Source organism: Mastomys coucha, unplaced genomic scaffold, assembly GCF_008632895.1.
Source record: "Mastomys coucha isolate ucsf_1 unplaced genomic scaffold, UCSF_Mcou_1 pScaffold7, whole genome shotgun sequence".
Lineage (NCBI taxonomy): Eukaryota > Metazoa > Chordata > Mammalia > Rodentia > Muridae > Mastomys > Mastomys coucha.
In genome coordinates, this window is record NW_022196913.1 from 97603859 (window position 1) to 97618406 (window position 14548).

The window sequence follows — 14548 nt, forward strand, 5'->3', positions numbered from 1 at the left end:
TGTGTGGTATGTCCTGACTCAAGCCGCTGTTCTAACACATCAACAGCTGCCTGGTTCACTAGGGAACCCTGTAATACACATTATGGTATACATTCTTAACAAGTGGTTTTATTATTCTTAGTGATATCTGCTTCTTAAACTACACTGCTAAGTAACAATGTGAGCTTTCAGGCAATTGCATTTTCCTGAACTGATATGGCCTAGCATGGGAAATGAGAGAGGAAAATGGAGAAAAGAACCCACAATGGGTAAAATTGATGACATACTGAAGTCCACTGAAGACTAAACTCACCCAAAGTTAGGATAAAACCTGACCCTCACAAAGCAAGGGCCAAGCTATGATTAGTAGGCATAACTGCTGCCTAACTGTACATGCTACCACAGTGCAGACAGTAGGATCCTGGAGGACACAGCTTACAGCAAAGCAGTGATACCTGCCCTCTTCCCCATCTCTCACCAGGGACAGACAGACAGACCCAGCACCTGCATGCTCACATTCAGGGAGGATTAGGCTTGAGATGATGATGTAGATCAAGATTTGTGTGTCCTGGCCCTTAAGATCGTACTTTAAGGCTGGCTATGGTGGCACACCCCATTAATCTCCACACTCCAAAGGCAGAGGAAACCAGATTCTTATGAGTTTGTGGCCACCCTTGAGTACACAGTAAGCTCCAGGCTAGCTAAAGCTTCATGATGGTTGTCTTAGTCAGGGTTTCTATTCCTGCACAAACATAATGACCAAGAAGCAAATTGGGGAGGAAAGGGTTTATTGAGCTTACACTTCCACATTGCTGTTTATCACCAGAGGAAGTCAGGACTGGAACTCAAGCAGGTCAGGAAGCAGGAGCTGATGCAGAGGCCATGGAGAGATGTTCCTTGCTGGCTTGCTTCTCCTGGCTTGCTCAGCCTGCTCTCTTATAGAACCCAAGACCTCCAGCCCAGGGATGGCACCACGCACAAGGGGCAATTGAGAAAATGCCCCACAGCTGGATCTCATGGAGGCACTTCCCCAACTGAAACTCCCTTCTCTGTGATAACTCCAGCCTGTGTCAAGTTGACACACAAAACCAGCCAGTACAATGGTATTCTACATAAACAAACAAACAGACTGATTACTCTAAAAAGACATAAGAAAATAATATATTTAGCAATTGTTTAACAAAAACATGGACCTTTTTAAACTAAGGTAATTGCCTTCTCTAAACTTGCATTATAGCAAGTGTTTTTACAGAATTTTTTAATGTAAAATAAAAAAACACCTATTACAATTTTCCTCGCTCTTGTCCCTCTTATGCTCTTGCCTCTTGTCCCCTTGTTCCCATTCCCTTCCTCCCTCTCTCCATGTGGCCATGGCTGGCCTCTGCTTCTCTACTCTCTCCTTCTCTCCGCCTTTTTCTGCCTCTGCTACCCTCTTAACTCCCCTTCCCATGCCCTAAATAAACTCTATTCTGTACTTAAAAAAAAAAAAAAACAGAACAAAACAATTTCCCTCTTTAGTGAAATATCATTACTTGCAATCTCTCCTATCTCATGAAGAACACAGTTTAAAATAAATCACTCACAATGCAAGTATCTTGCTACATTTTTGAAGACTAATGTCAAGACAATATCAAATGAAAGAATAAACCACTTAGTTACATTACCACATCTAGGTGCACTATGACATAGTAGATCTAATCAGGACTAGTTATATTTTCCATGTAATTTATTTCACTAGAATTTTTTTCTATACTGGCTCAGAATCTACATTGGTCATAGAATCAAATGATCACCATTATAGATGCTTAATCATGTAACGATTTAAGACAAAAGTAGTGAACTTTACAAGATGTGATGGATATGGAGAAATGAGTTTTACAAAGGTTAATATAAGTTGAGCCTTTCTTGAATGAGGTTAAAAAAAACATTGTAGAAGAAGTTACATTAAATCATTCTTTTGGAGCTGGCTTTCACACAATGGACGAAGAATACTTGCAAACACCAGTACCCTCACTCTAGGTTGAACTGAATTGTTAATGGCATGAAATGGAATCACAGATCTTATTCCCTTCTTAATATTATTTTATAGGTTACAAAGTGTGACAGCTTTATTTTTAGGATCCTGCCATGGAACCTTAATTTTTTGTGTGTGTGTGTAAGAACCCCTTGTCAAAGGAACATGTTTTCAAGAATGGTATCATGTTACCCAGTAAATACAGAATGAAACTTCTTTAGTAAATTAAAGTGTAGAGGAGAAAAGAAGATGGATTTTTTTTAAAAGAATTTTTTTATAAAACCTCAGATCCCTAAAGAAAGCAGTATCAAATCCATAATGGATGCTTTCTCAGAAAAGTTCTGGAATAAGCTAGATCACTCTAGTCTGATTCATGAATTTTTAAAATTATACTTATTTTCTACCCACTCTCGCCCACCCTCATGTCAGTGACTACTTGATTTTTCTGGAGAGTAAGTGAGAAGGATCAGCCACACTAGCAAGGCACCACTCCGAGAAACTTGCAAGCTCAGCTATGGGCCAAGTAGCTGAGCACCACCCCTAAAGCTTCAAAGAAGCGGGCAAGAGCGATTTCCATGAAGGCGTAGGTGAACATCAGGCATGCAACTTCAACCCAGCAAGCCCTTAGGTTTTCCTGGTGGCTACCAGGACAGTACCCTATGTGGCCCACGCGGGAAGGAATGGCCCGCGAACCCGTAGGTCCGCCTCCGACTCACCTGTCAGCAGTCCGACGCTAGCCGCGTGGACTGGGCGCCCCGGTTCCCCCCTCCTGCTCCAGGGATCCCCTAGAGTCCCGGGGCGCAGACCATCAGCTGCCGGGACCCTGGTTTCTGTCCCGGCCACCCCAGCCCGTCACGTGACCGAGGGGCGGCGGCCCGGGCTCGGGCATCATGTGATCGCTCGCGGGCGCCAAGTGATGACGCAGAGCGCGCGCGGGGCGTTTCAGCTACAGAAAAAGTGGGCTGAGGAAAGGTATCGGGGTCTGGACGTGCGACCTTTGGCTAGATATCACTGAGCTAGGTGGGACAGCCAGGTAAGATCCAGGAGGAACGGTACGGTGATAGGGGTCCGGCGGGCGTTGTCGCCCCCTCTGTGCTCAGGGGACCTCGGCCTGGTCCTCTTCACTCGCAGCAACTAGACGGAGGCAGGTTGTGCTCACGGCCGCCTTTCGTGGAGAAGATTACCACTGTGTGATTAACAACAAAACAAAACCAAAATCCTCTTTTGAACTGACTTTTAAAACTAAGGCTTGAACAGGTAATTCAGATGTACTCAAGGCCACAGGTGCCATTTCTCTTTTGCAGTAGCCTCGGTGTGAAAGAAGGTGAAGCGGGGCCGGGGGCCACCTTATTGGGCACGGGCATACTGGTGGTGACCCGGAAGTGGTAGTAGTTTTTATTATTACTTTGGTAACTTTGTTTGTTTTTTCGAGACAGGGTTTCTCTGTATAGCCCTGGCTTGTCCTGAAACTCATTATAGACCAGGACGGCCTCGAATTCAGAAATCCGCCTGCCTCTGTCTCCCAAGTGCTGGGATTAAAGGCTTGCGCCACCACTGCCTGGCTACTTTGGTAATTAGTCTTGATCATTTCATTTTCATGAGGAGACGTTTTATATCTCCTAATGTATGTTCCAGTTTAAGGAAGTCCCAGTATGAAGGAATGGCAGATGTCAGCAGTTAGCCGTGTTAAGTTATATAGTAGGTGTGTTAGGAACTGAGAAAACGTGTGGAAGAAAAGGAGCCATGGACGAGGGAAGGTTTGTGTGTGTGTGTGTGCAGGCTGGCGTGCTGAAAAAGAAGACATAACTCTGTTGAAGTTGTATGAGACCACCTGGGATTTTAAGGCGGTCTAACTTTTTGTTTGTTTTTCTGTGCCTACTGTAATGCTGTACAAAACACATGAAGCAGTGTTTTTTTTTTTTTATTTACATTAAAAATATCTTAACTGACAGCAACTCTTTCATGGATATAAGGGAAGCAAAATAATGTGCTGAGCCCAATAACTTGGAGAGACTTCAGGAAATGCATAATTGTGTTGTAGATTGTCTTGGACACCATAGGTACTGGGAACAAAAGGATCAATGTTACCGGAAAGAGGATCCAAGAAGAGGGTGGTTCAAATCAGTGTCTCTTAACCAATGTGATGATTATCTTTGTGGTGAGAGACTGTACTGTACTTGCAGCCGGGCGGTGGTGTCGCACGCCTTTAAGCCCAGCACTTGGGAGGCAGAGGCAGGAGGATTTCTGAGTTCGAGGCCAGCCTGGTCTACAGAGTAAGTTCCAGGACAGCCAGGGCTACACAAGAAACCCTGTCTCAAAAAAAAAAAAAAAAAAAAAAAAAAAAAAAAAAAAAAAACCAAACAAACAAACTGTACTGTACTTGCTAGAATTTTATCAGTATCTGGCCTCTGCTCCATTGATGCTTGCCTGTGTCCCCACCCTCCCATCCCCTCCAGTGTCACAGTCAAAAATGTCCCCACATGATGTTAGATGTTCCCTGGGGGAGACCCCATCCAAACCCTAGGTTAAACGAAGCCCCAAGGAATAGTGTTAGAATGTTCAAGTGTCCATAAACAAAATACTATATCTTAGTAGTTTTAAAAGAACCAGAAACTATTGTCTTTCAGTCGGAGAGGCTAAGAATTTCAAGGCCAACTTACTGTCAGATTCAGTGTCTGGTGAAGACATGCTTTCTGTTTGTAAATGGCATGTACTTGCTGTTTTCTCAGGTGGTAGAAAAGCAAGAGAGCTCTTGGAGCATCCATTATAAGAGACTGATTTCATTCTGGAGGGTGGATTTAATCACCTCTCCAAATGCTTTATCTTCTAAATCTACCAGTTTGGACATTAGGATTTCAGTATGTAAAGTGGGGATGAGAACCCAAACATTTAGGCCTTAGCAGACAGATGAGATTGGAGGAGGCAGAAAAGTGAAAAATATGTACTCTGGAGGGTGCGGGGAGGATTAGCAGTTGTGGATTGGGTCCCTAGAATGTTCTCTTGGAAAAGATGCAAAGAGTAAAGAGTCGAAAGGAATGCAAAGGGAAATGCTGTTCCCCAAGGAAGGCATAAAGATTGCACTAGTGGCCTTGAGAGCAGATCCCAGGAAGTGGGACAGTCGGGAGCCTGGCAGACTCCCAGGCTGGGACTGGAGGACAGGACTTTGAAACAAATGGAGGCATGCCTATGGGAGAGTTTTGCTACCAGGATGAACCCAGAAGCATGGGAAGTAATGAAAGAGGAAGGTGGGGGATGCTTTCCTTTAAGATTAAAGAAAGATGCCCTTGGTTTGCTGTGGAGAGTGGTGTGGGTGAGGAGAAAACTGCTGATTAAGGAGAACAGGGAGGAATACAGAGAGAGGGAAAGAAGATCTAATGTGGAGCAGAGGTGGTCTCAGTGGGCACGGTTAGTTCGTTTAACTTGAGAAGAAAGCAGAATATGGGAACTGAAGCTGGTGGGTGGTGAGGGTGGCAGGTGGGGGGGGGCCCTCCTTGGTGGTTTCCACTTCCTCAGTGAAATAGCCATCAAGGAAGGTCTTTAGCTCTGGTCTTTAGTGCAAATGGTTGAGGAAATGTCAGGCATCTGTAGCATCAGCTGTCATGGAGTATGTCTAAGTTAGGTCTGGGGGGTGGGTCATGCCTGTAGTCTCAGCATTTGAGTGGCAAGAGGGTTGCCATGAGTGAGACCCTGTCAGTACAGCAAAAGCAGAAAAGGGTCCATTATCTGTAAGCAAGAGGTAGCTGCCTGGAGAGTTGTATGCTCTTTCAAACTGTTGTTGCTGTGTATTTTTATATGCCGTTTCCTCATTTTGAGGACTAAGTCAGACATTTCATCTGTCCCTTCATTTTACAAGGAATCTATGTTGCTTCAATGATATATTTGCATGTCTGGTCCCTACCAACTACTGAGCTCCTAGGGAGCAGAGGCTTAATATTTCTGGTGTTTAGAATACTGCCTGACATATGAGAGTTTTTCATTGAATTAGAATAAACCAAGTAGCATTTGAAAACAAAAGTCTTGCAATATTTACCTTGAAAGCCACTATATTCCTATGCTCAGAGAAGTTGCCTGGTATTTAAGAAGATACTAAATGTTTGTTATCCAAGCCATTTGAGTCAGCAATTAGTGGTATTTTGAATGTGTATGTTAAACTGATAACCTCAGAGATAAAAGACCTTAGCTTTTCTATCCTGTGTTTTTTCATGAGTCTAAGAATTTACATGGTAAGGCATTCAATACCTATTTGTTGAAAAAATGAATATCTCTAATTGAAAGCAATACTAGAGAAACAGCTGTAGCAGCCCAGGTGTCAAATATAGCTGGTATTGTGGGAGGAGCAAGTGCTGGAGATACCACAAGGCTCCCTGCTCTTGAAAGAAGAGAATGAGTCTGATGCAGACTGTGGACCAGAAACTAGACCACACCAAGATTATGGCTTCTTTCTTTCCAAAGAAGTTCTGAAGGACTTGCCAGTCAGCTTGTGGGTCTCATGAGCCTGGGTTAATGTTATATCTCTCTGGTTCCAAAAGACCATTTTCCTTTATGGTGCCACACAGCTTTAGCAACATCCTGCTTGACACTTTAAAACCATTTTGAACTCTGCACTTTTCTAGTTGCTTTCAATGGCTTGAATTTCAGGAATTTCATAACTTAAGCAAATATGTCTATAGAGGCAAGGGGTCCAAAACTTAAAGAGTTGTTGGTTAAAAATATAAATAAAAGAGTATTTAACATGAGAGTAATAACTTCAGCTGTAATAGATAAACCACCATAAGAAGAGAGATCTACATAGAAATTCCACTTTTACTGAACCTGGGATAACTACAGGTATTGATCTATTAGACCTCAGGGAGGCTATCAGAAACAGTTTGTTTTTTTCTTTTAAGAGTTCAAAGTGTGCGCACACACACATAAACACACACGCACACATATATATTAGGTACACTAAACTATAGGGTTGTTTTTTTTTAATCTCATCTTATTGAGCTTTATTTTATTTCTTTTTCTTTCTCTTTTTATATCCTCCATATGTGTTGAGATTCTAAGAACTGGGTTTTGTAGAGTTGAAGCATCAAGAAAGAGGGTATTCTCTTTAAAAAATGAGGATAGTTATCTTCCCTATGTTACATTGAGTGTGTGTTTTTTGATGTCTATATGATGGCACAGTGTTTTGGTGTCCTCTGGGTATTGCATGCAGTAACAATGTAGCACTAGATATTGAATAGAGTCATTACTGATTGCTATGCTCTTTTTCTGACTTAGAACTCTTACTGTTGTGTTTGAAATTTTAGGTAACAATTTCAAGATGCCAGGACGTTCCAGTACAAATTCAGGTTCTACTCGTTACATATCCTTCAGTGGTGTAGAGTCAGCTCTCTCCTCCTTAAAAAACTTCCAATCCTCTATCAGCTCTGGAATGGACACAGTTTCTAGTGTTGCCTTGGACCTTGTTGAGACTCAAAGTAAGTAATACTTAAATTAAAACTTTTTGTGAGTGTGCCTGTCCACTTTGAGGTAATATTAATGTTGAAATTACTCTGAGGATGCCCTTTGAGCATTCTTGGGATAAGTGTTTAATTCTACTAGACACATTTTATCATCTTATTCTGTAACATCTCAGAGCCATGTAGCACAGTTATCCTCCACTCAGAACTGCTCTGGAAATCTGTGAACACAGATATTATGGTTCCTTACTGTGGGCCCATGTTTCTCTGCTGAGGCCAATGGCTGAGGCTCTCTGCCACTGATACCTGCGGCTCTCTGCTGTGATCTGGAGCTCTCTGCTGCTGATGCCTGGGGCTGCACGGCGCATTAGTTAAAAGGGAGGCAATGTATAAATGAGATATTTTATTACAGGAAAGAGAAAATACACTGGCCATGTAGAGAGAAAGAAAGGAGAGGAAGGAGAGGAGAAGGAGAAGGAGAAAGAGAGAAAGGAAAGGAAGCAAGAAAGCAAGAGAGCAAGAAGGCAAGAGAGAGAACAAAGAGCGAGAGAGAAAGAGAGAGAGGGGGGAAGAGGGCAAGAAGGCAAGAGAGCAAGAGAGGGGACAAAGAGCGAGAGAGGCGATGAAGAGGGCAAGAGAAGAACAAAGAACAAGAAAAGGGGAGGGGCGAATCACCCCTTATATTATGTGATTCGTGGCTATCTGTCTGTGAGGAGAGGCATTCCTGGCTGTGGTCAGATGACTGGGGGTAGGGTCCAGTTAGAATTCTGTGAGCTTGGTGCAGCATTGTCTACCTGACAGAGCACACATCTCCTGCAGGTGTCAGCTGTGAGAGGTTGTGACTGAAGCAGGGGCCAAAGACTCAGGAGTTCTAGTCAAACACCTTCCGTCCCTTGCAGGCAAAGATATTGCCAACTGGGTGCTTTGGGGTTCAGACCTATTACTTGACTAAGCCTAGGTTGCCTGAACAGACCATTGCCCTACACCTTACTGCAAGTGTGCAGTCTAAAGTGTGATACATGTGAACTGGAAGGTCTGTAAATGTTGGGACATTCTTTTTTTTTTAAAAAAAGATTTCTTTATTATTATATGTAAGTACACTGTAGCTGTGTTCAGACACTCCAGAAGAGGGCATCAGATCTCATTATGAATGGTTGTGAGCCACCATGTGGTTGCTGGGATTTGAACTCAGAACCTTCGGAAGAGCAGTCAGTGCTCTTAACTGATGAGCCATTTCACCAGCTCCTGTTTTTTTGTTTTTTTGAGACAGGGTTTCTCTGTATAGCCCTGGCTATCCTGGAATTCACTCTGTAGACCAGGCTGGCCTCAAACTTAGAAATCCACCTGCCTCTGCCTCCCAAGTGCTGGGATTAAAGGTGTGCACCATTACTGCCCAGCAGATTTTTTTTTTTTTTAATCATTTGAAGTGGGAAGACCCAATTTTCTTCTAGGTCTTCTGAGGTGGGAAGATCTACCTTTTATCTGCTTGCAGCCTATATAAAAGATATGGAAGAAGGAAGCTTCTTTTACTCTTTGCCTGTTGCTTCTCACTTCCAATGGCAAATCCATCCTCTCACTGACTACAGCCTACTTTGGGGTTCCAGAGCATAGGAGAGATCAGTTGAGATATCTAGCCTCGTGGATTGACTGAGTTTTGGACCTTATGTTGGTAGACAGCTATTGTTAGACTAGCTGGACCACAGCCTATAACTTATTTCTCTTTCTTTCTCTCTATAGAGCTTCACTTTATAAATTCTGTTCCTCTACAGAACTATAACTAATACAGTGGCCTTTCATAAGGCTAACATCATGTGACAAAGTAAGGCCCTCTGGAGCCTTGATTGCTTTGAGGGTTCAGCAACTTAGCTTGACTCTGGATAGATGAAATTCAAGTGTCTCCCAGTGCTCTCTGGACTTGGGTATTGTTTGCTTCATAGTTGCTCAGTGTCTTAGGATTCAGTATTAGACTCAAGGGAATCCCTGTGCTGATTCGTAGCTTGCTCCCAGCATTCTGTCTTGCAAGCTCTTGCTGTATAGCCGCCAGATTATTCTCATCCTTTTAGGCTGCTGCGTTCCATGTGGATCATTCCTCTCTAGTGCTTGCAGGAAGGGAGGGGATTAATCTCCAGCCAGATGTTTCCCTATCTGTATTTATTTTCATTCTGGTCTGGCTATTGTAGCATAGTCTGAAAGTAGTCATAGCATGTGTTTTTAATCCAGCTTTTGTAATTATTCTGGACAAAATGACCATCTCCATCCCAGTTATTCATTCATGGCTAAGCAGCAGAAGTCATCTGTTATCTTTGGTCACCTGTGGTTTTAACCCTGCCTCATCTAATTTAGAACCTGTTCTTGGTGATGATGGATATTTGGCTTTTTGCTGAAGTCATAATAAAACCTTAAGCCATAAAAGAAGAGCAAGAATACAACCCTGGAGGGTATCAGATCAAAAGTTTCTAGATTTAAGTTAAAAGTTTAATATTTTGGCTCCGTCCACCCATTCATCTATTCATCCATCCATCCATCCATCCATCCATCCATCCATCCATCCATCTGGTTTTTCAAGACACGGTTTCTCTGTGTAGCCCTGGTTGTCCTGGACCTCACTTTGTAGACCAAGCTGGCCTGGAACTCACAGAGCTCCTCCTGCCTCTGCCTCCCAAGTACTGGGATTAAAGTTGTGCATCACCACCCTGCCAGAATTCTTTATTTTTGCCTTAAGTAAGAAGTATAGTGTTGATATAAAAATATAGTTCTTGCAGTTTTCTTTTATTTGAGAAAGTTTCATTGTTGTCAAGTCTGGCTTGGAACTCCCTATGTGGAGGAGGTTGGCCATGAACTCTTACCCTGTCTTCCTACTCTTTCCGCAGGGTGGCTTACAAGTTTGCATCATTGTACCCAGCTACTTCGTTATCATTTAAAAAGAAATTCTAACAACATTTGTCAAAAAAGGTTCATAATATAATTTGGGGCTGGTAAATTTTTACCTATGATAGGCCAGATTGTAAATATTTTCAAATATTTATGATCCATAAGGTCTCATAAACTCTGATAAGTGTGCTATTGTAAAAACCACCCTAGACAATGCATAAGTGGCTGGTGTGGTAGACTGAATGAGAATGCCCTTCATAGGCTCATGTTTGAATACTTGGTCTTCACTTGGTAGAATTGTTTGGGAAGCTAAGAGGTGTGGCCTTGTTGGAGGAAGTGTGTCACCATGGGTGGGCTTTGAGGTTTCAAAAGACTTATGCATTCCCTGTATGTTTTTTGCTTGTGGTTCAAGATGTGCTCTCAACTGCTGCTCTAGCCCCCTGCCACCTTCCTTCTGCCATTGTGGACTATGGACTATTACTCCTCTAGAAGATTAAGCCCTTAATACATCTTTGCCAACAAGTGCCTTGGTCTTGGTGTTTTGTCATGATAGAAAGGTAACAAATATAAATGGGAACGGTGTATTCTACAAAACTTTTATTTATAAAAACAGGAGGTGGACCAATTTGGGTTATAGCTTGCCAACCCTTCCTTTAGGGTCATAGTTTATTAAATATTCATTAAAAATTATTTGGGGGCTAGAGAAATAGTGTATAAGAACATTTGTTCTTGTATAGGACCCAGATTTGATTCTCAACACCCACATGGTAACTCACAAGCAGCCATAACTCCAGTTCCAAATCTGACCCTCTCTTCTTTTTTTTTTTTTAACTCTTTTTTAATTACTTATTTATTTTTATTGGATTTTTTTTTCTGACCCTCTCTTCTAACCTTCATGCAAACCAGCCATACATTTGGTACACATACATGAATGTAGATAAAACATTCATACACACAAATAAATCTGTTTTTATTTGGATTAATTTTGCAGCAAATATTTGTTTTTTAGTTTAAAAAAGCAAACTTAAGATAAATTCTGACTAAGTTGTATGGAAAAGATACACATGGACTGAAGAGTCTGATAGATGCAGAGTAAAGAGTAGCCCGGAGCACCAATTCTGATTACATATATACATATATGGAAGCACACTTCATACTTTAGTTAATACCAAGGTAGTTGCTAAACATTTACAAAATAATTATTCTGGGTCTAATTCAGTGCTATGATTTAAAAAGAACACCGAGGAGTATTAAGTATTAAAAATCCTTCACAGGTTTTTACAGTCTCAATTTGAAAACAGACACAGATTAAAATTCCAACAGGGATATAGGTAATTTGCTATTACTAGTGAGCTTATGAGGAAAATCTCAAGCTCTCAATAAGGATGTCCATAGATTATTCAAGATTGGAATTTTTGTTTAAAATAATCGTTATTAGCAACAAAAGCTGTTAGGTGTTGTCCATTCAGTTCGGACTCATTCTCCATTTTCAGTGGATGGCCACGTCTCAGTGAGCCTAGTTTGCCTATTATAGCTATCTATTCCTTGCATTAAAGGCACCATGGAAACACAGCTACATTTGCCCATAGCACACCCAAAGCACATTCCTATTCAGCCATCAGGGTAGAGGTGCTTTATACACCTAGCAATCAAGTTATAGTTAATATAGTAAACTGTGCTAGTTCATCATGGACATTCTTAAGTGAAAATGATATTTGCTATACTCTTAGTTCATGAGGGAGAATGACATAGTGACTTTCATATTAGTGACCTTAGGTGCCATTTCTGTGTTTTATGCTAAGGCATTGACAGTATTTTCCTATAAGGTTTTTGTGTAATCAAGAGCAATTTTATACAAATTCTCCACATGATTAAAACACATATACACACATCTTAAAATTATTCTGAGCATGGTTTTGATCTGTGGGCCTATGGTTTCTAAGCCATAGTCTATGAACCTATGCCTTATGAAACTGAATTTGAATGCTAATGAGCAAGAGGCAGATGGCATGAGAAATTTTTTTCAGACACAAACCTTGGGCAACTGTTCCCTACAAGAGTTTGTTAGTCCCAGCACTTGGGAGGCAGAGGCAGGCGGATTTCTGAGTTTGAGGCCAGCCTGGTCTACAGAGTGAGTTCCAGGACAGCCAGGGGTACACAGAGAAACCCTGTCTCGAAAAAAAAAAAACAAAAAAAAAAACAACAACAAAAAAAAGTTGTTAGGAGAGATTTCTTTTAAATCAATGAACATTTTGGCTTAATATAATTAAGTATAAAGCATATGTTGTCAATTAAAATGTTACCTAAAATTCAAGAAAATTTTGGTATATTTCCAATTATTAGTATAGCTTTCCATTTTCACAGGAATTTTCAAGTATATAGAATAGCTTCAAATGAAAATCATAGTCTGTTATACATTAAGTTAGTTCCTCATGGCCCAAGTTATATAAAATAAAATTATAAGCCCTCTCAAAATTTTTATAGAAAAACGTAGGTTTTAGTTTGAGACATTTTTTTTCAGTACCTTTTAAAAATTGGCAAATAAGAGTGCGTATTTTTGGGGTATCATGTGGTTTGCTACAGACCTACACTGTACAGTATTCAAACCATTTTATGCATATCTTAGACATTATGATGGTTGCTTATAATTTGTCAGGTTGATACAACATAGTATCACCTGATATTTATTAGATTATGCATACTATATATATAATGAGTACATATATATATGTATATATATATATTCACTCAGACATTAGAAAGGATAGAATTTTGTTAACTATGAGAACATGGACAGAACTGAAATGCATATTTGAATGAAATAACCAGGTTTATAGATACTTTGGTTGATTTATTTTTATTTTTATTTTATTTTATTTTTTTGTCTGTTTCCCTAAGATTCTAAAGCTCCAAGGTGGAAAGATCATAGTTACTCTAGTCAGATAGTATGGTTTTTGATCTATGTCCAAGTATGGTATGAATGGAAATGGCCATAATCATAAAGTCAATAAGTGATTTGTTTTAGACTTTCAGTGTGCTGGGTGTAGTATGTTTTTACTTGGATTCTCACCTGATCCCATCAGCAGTCCTATGACATAGAAATAAAGTTATCATAACTTTCTGAATGAGAGAGGTCTGGCTTAGAAAAGTTACATACTGTTTCTAAAGCCACAGAATTAGAAATTAATGTAGTATAGATTGGAGCATAGAAAAGTGAGTCATTATGCTTTGTCATAAAGGCTTTGAGGTTGTACATACCTTTAATCCCAACACTGAGGAGGTAGACAGGCAAATTTCTGTGAATTTGAGGCCAGCCTATTCTATAGAGAGAGTTCTAGGGCATCCAGGGCTATATAGTAAGACCCTGTCTAAAAGAAAAAGTAAAAATAGAAAAAATATGATAAAAACACACTACATGAAACTCTCCTAGGCATGAAAATGTGGCTGCTTAGCTTTTGTAAGACCCAGTTGGCTTCCAGGTGTTTGCTTACCCATAGGCAGAGTTAACCCATGAACACTGCACCCAGGCCTAGACCTTGAACACACAGGACCTCACATTCTAAAGCTGGAGTCATCTTTTGTTTGGAAGAACTCACGCTGACTTGGGCCGAGTTTTTCTTTTATCGGGTTACCCTCCCCCCTTTTTAATTTGGGGATACACTGGCTTGACTTATTCTTGCTCAGAGCTCTTTCTGCATCTCACTTGACCTAGAAGTCCTAATAAAGAAGTTTTACCTATATTTCTCTGAGTCTGGTTATGAACCAAACAAACTGGCTAAAGTATAAAACTAAACAGCTGTTAATTGTTTTTAGTTTTTCAAGACAGGGTCACATGTAGCCCACGCTTGCCTCAAACTCACTATGTAGTCAAGGATGACCTTGAATTTCTGTTCTTCCTTCCATTTTAGAGACAGGATTGAAGGCATGAGCTGTCATGCCTGGTTTATATGGTGTTGGGGATTTAACTTAGAGCTTTGTACATAGCTTTGTACATAGTCACTCTATCTACTGAGCTACAGGTCCACAGCTGATAATGAAATTCTTCACTTGCCAGGTATACACTGCTCTCACACCAGAGATTGGACTTTCCTGGCTTTAGCTTTTTCTATTTTTAAAAATAGAGTTGAGAGCCCAGGTTGGGGGATGGATGGAAGAGAGGAGAAGAGAGAAGAGAGGGGAAGGGAGGGGAGGGGAGGGGAAGGGAAGAAGAGGGAGAGGAAGAGAAGAAGAGAGAAGAGAG

General features: G+C 40.9%; 2 protein-coding genes across 6 annotated transcripts in view; one reads left to right on the forward strand and one right to left on the reverse strand.

Moving 5' to 3' along the window:
* The window catches only part of Washc5 (WASH complex subunit 5), a 52407-nt gene extending 49536 nt beyond the window's left edge, over window positions 1–2871 (reverse strand). The window contains exon 1 of one of the 2 annotated variants that reach the window (XM_031359663.1): window positions 2710–2871. The gene's annotated coding sequence lies outside the window, so the exon portion shown is untranslated. The remainder of the gene's footprint in view (window positions 1–2709) is intronic. The other variant, XM_031359662.1, reaches the window with a different exon arrangement.
* Window positions 2866–14548, forward strand: part of Nsmce2 (NSE2 (MMS21) homolog, SMC5-SMC6 complex SUMO ligase) — a 222794-nt gene continuing 211111 nt past the window's right edge. For 3 of the 4 annotated variants that reach the window (XM_031359665.1, XM_031359666.1, XM_031359669.1), the window contains exons 1-2: window positions 2907–3026; window positions 7285–7455. In XM_031359665.1, coding sequence (XP_031215525.1) covers window positions 7299–7455 — 157 coding nt within the window. In that variant the 5' untranslated portion in view covers window positions 2907–3026; window positions 7285–7298. Of the gene's footprint in view, window positions 3027–7284; window positions 7456–14548 lie in introns of all 4 variants that reach the window. The other variant, XM_031359667.1, reaches the window with a different exon arrangement.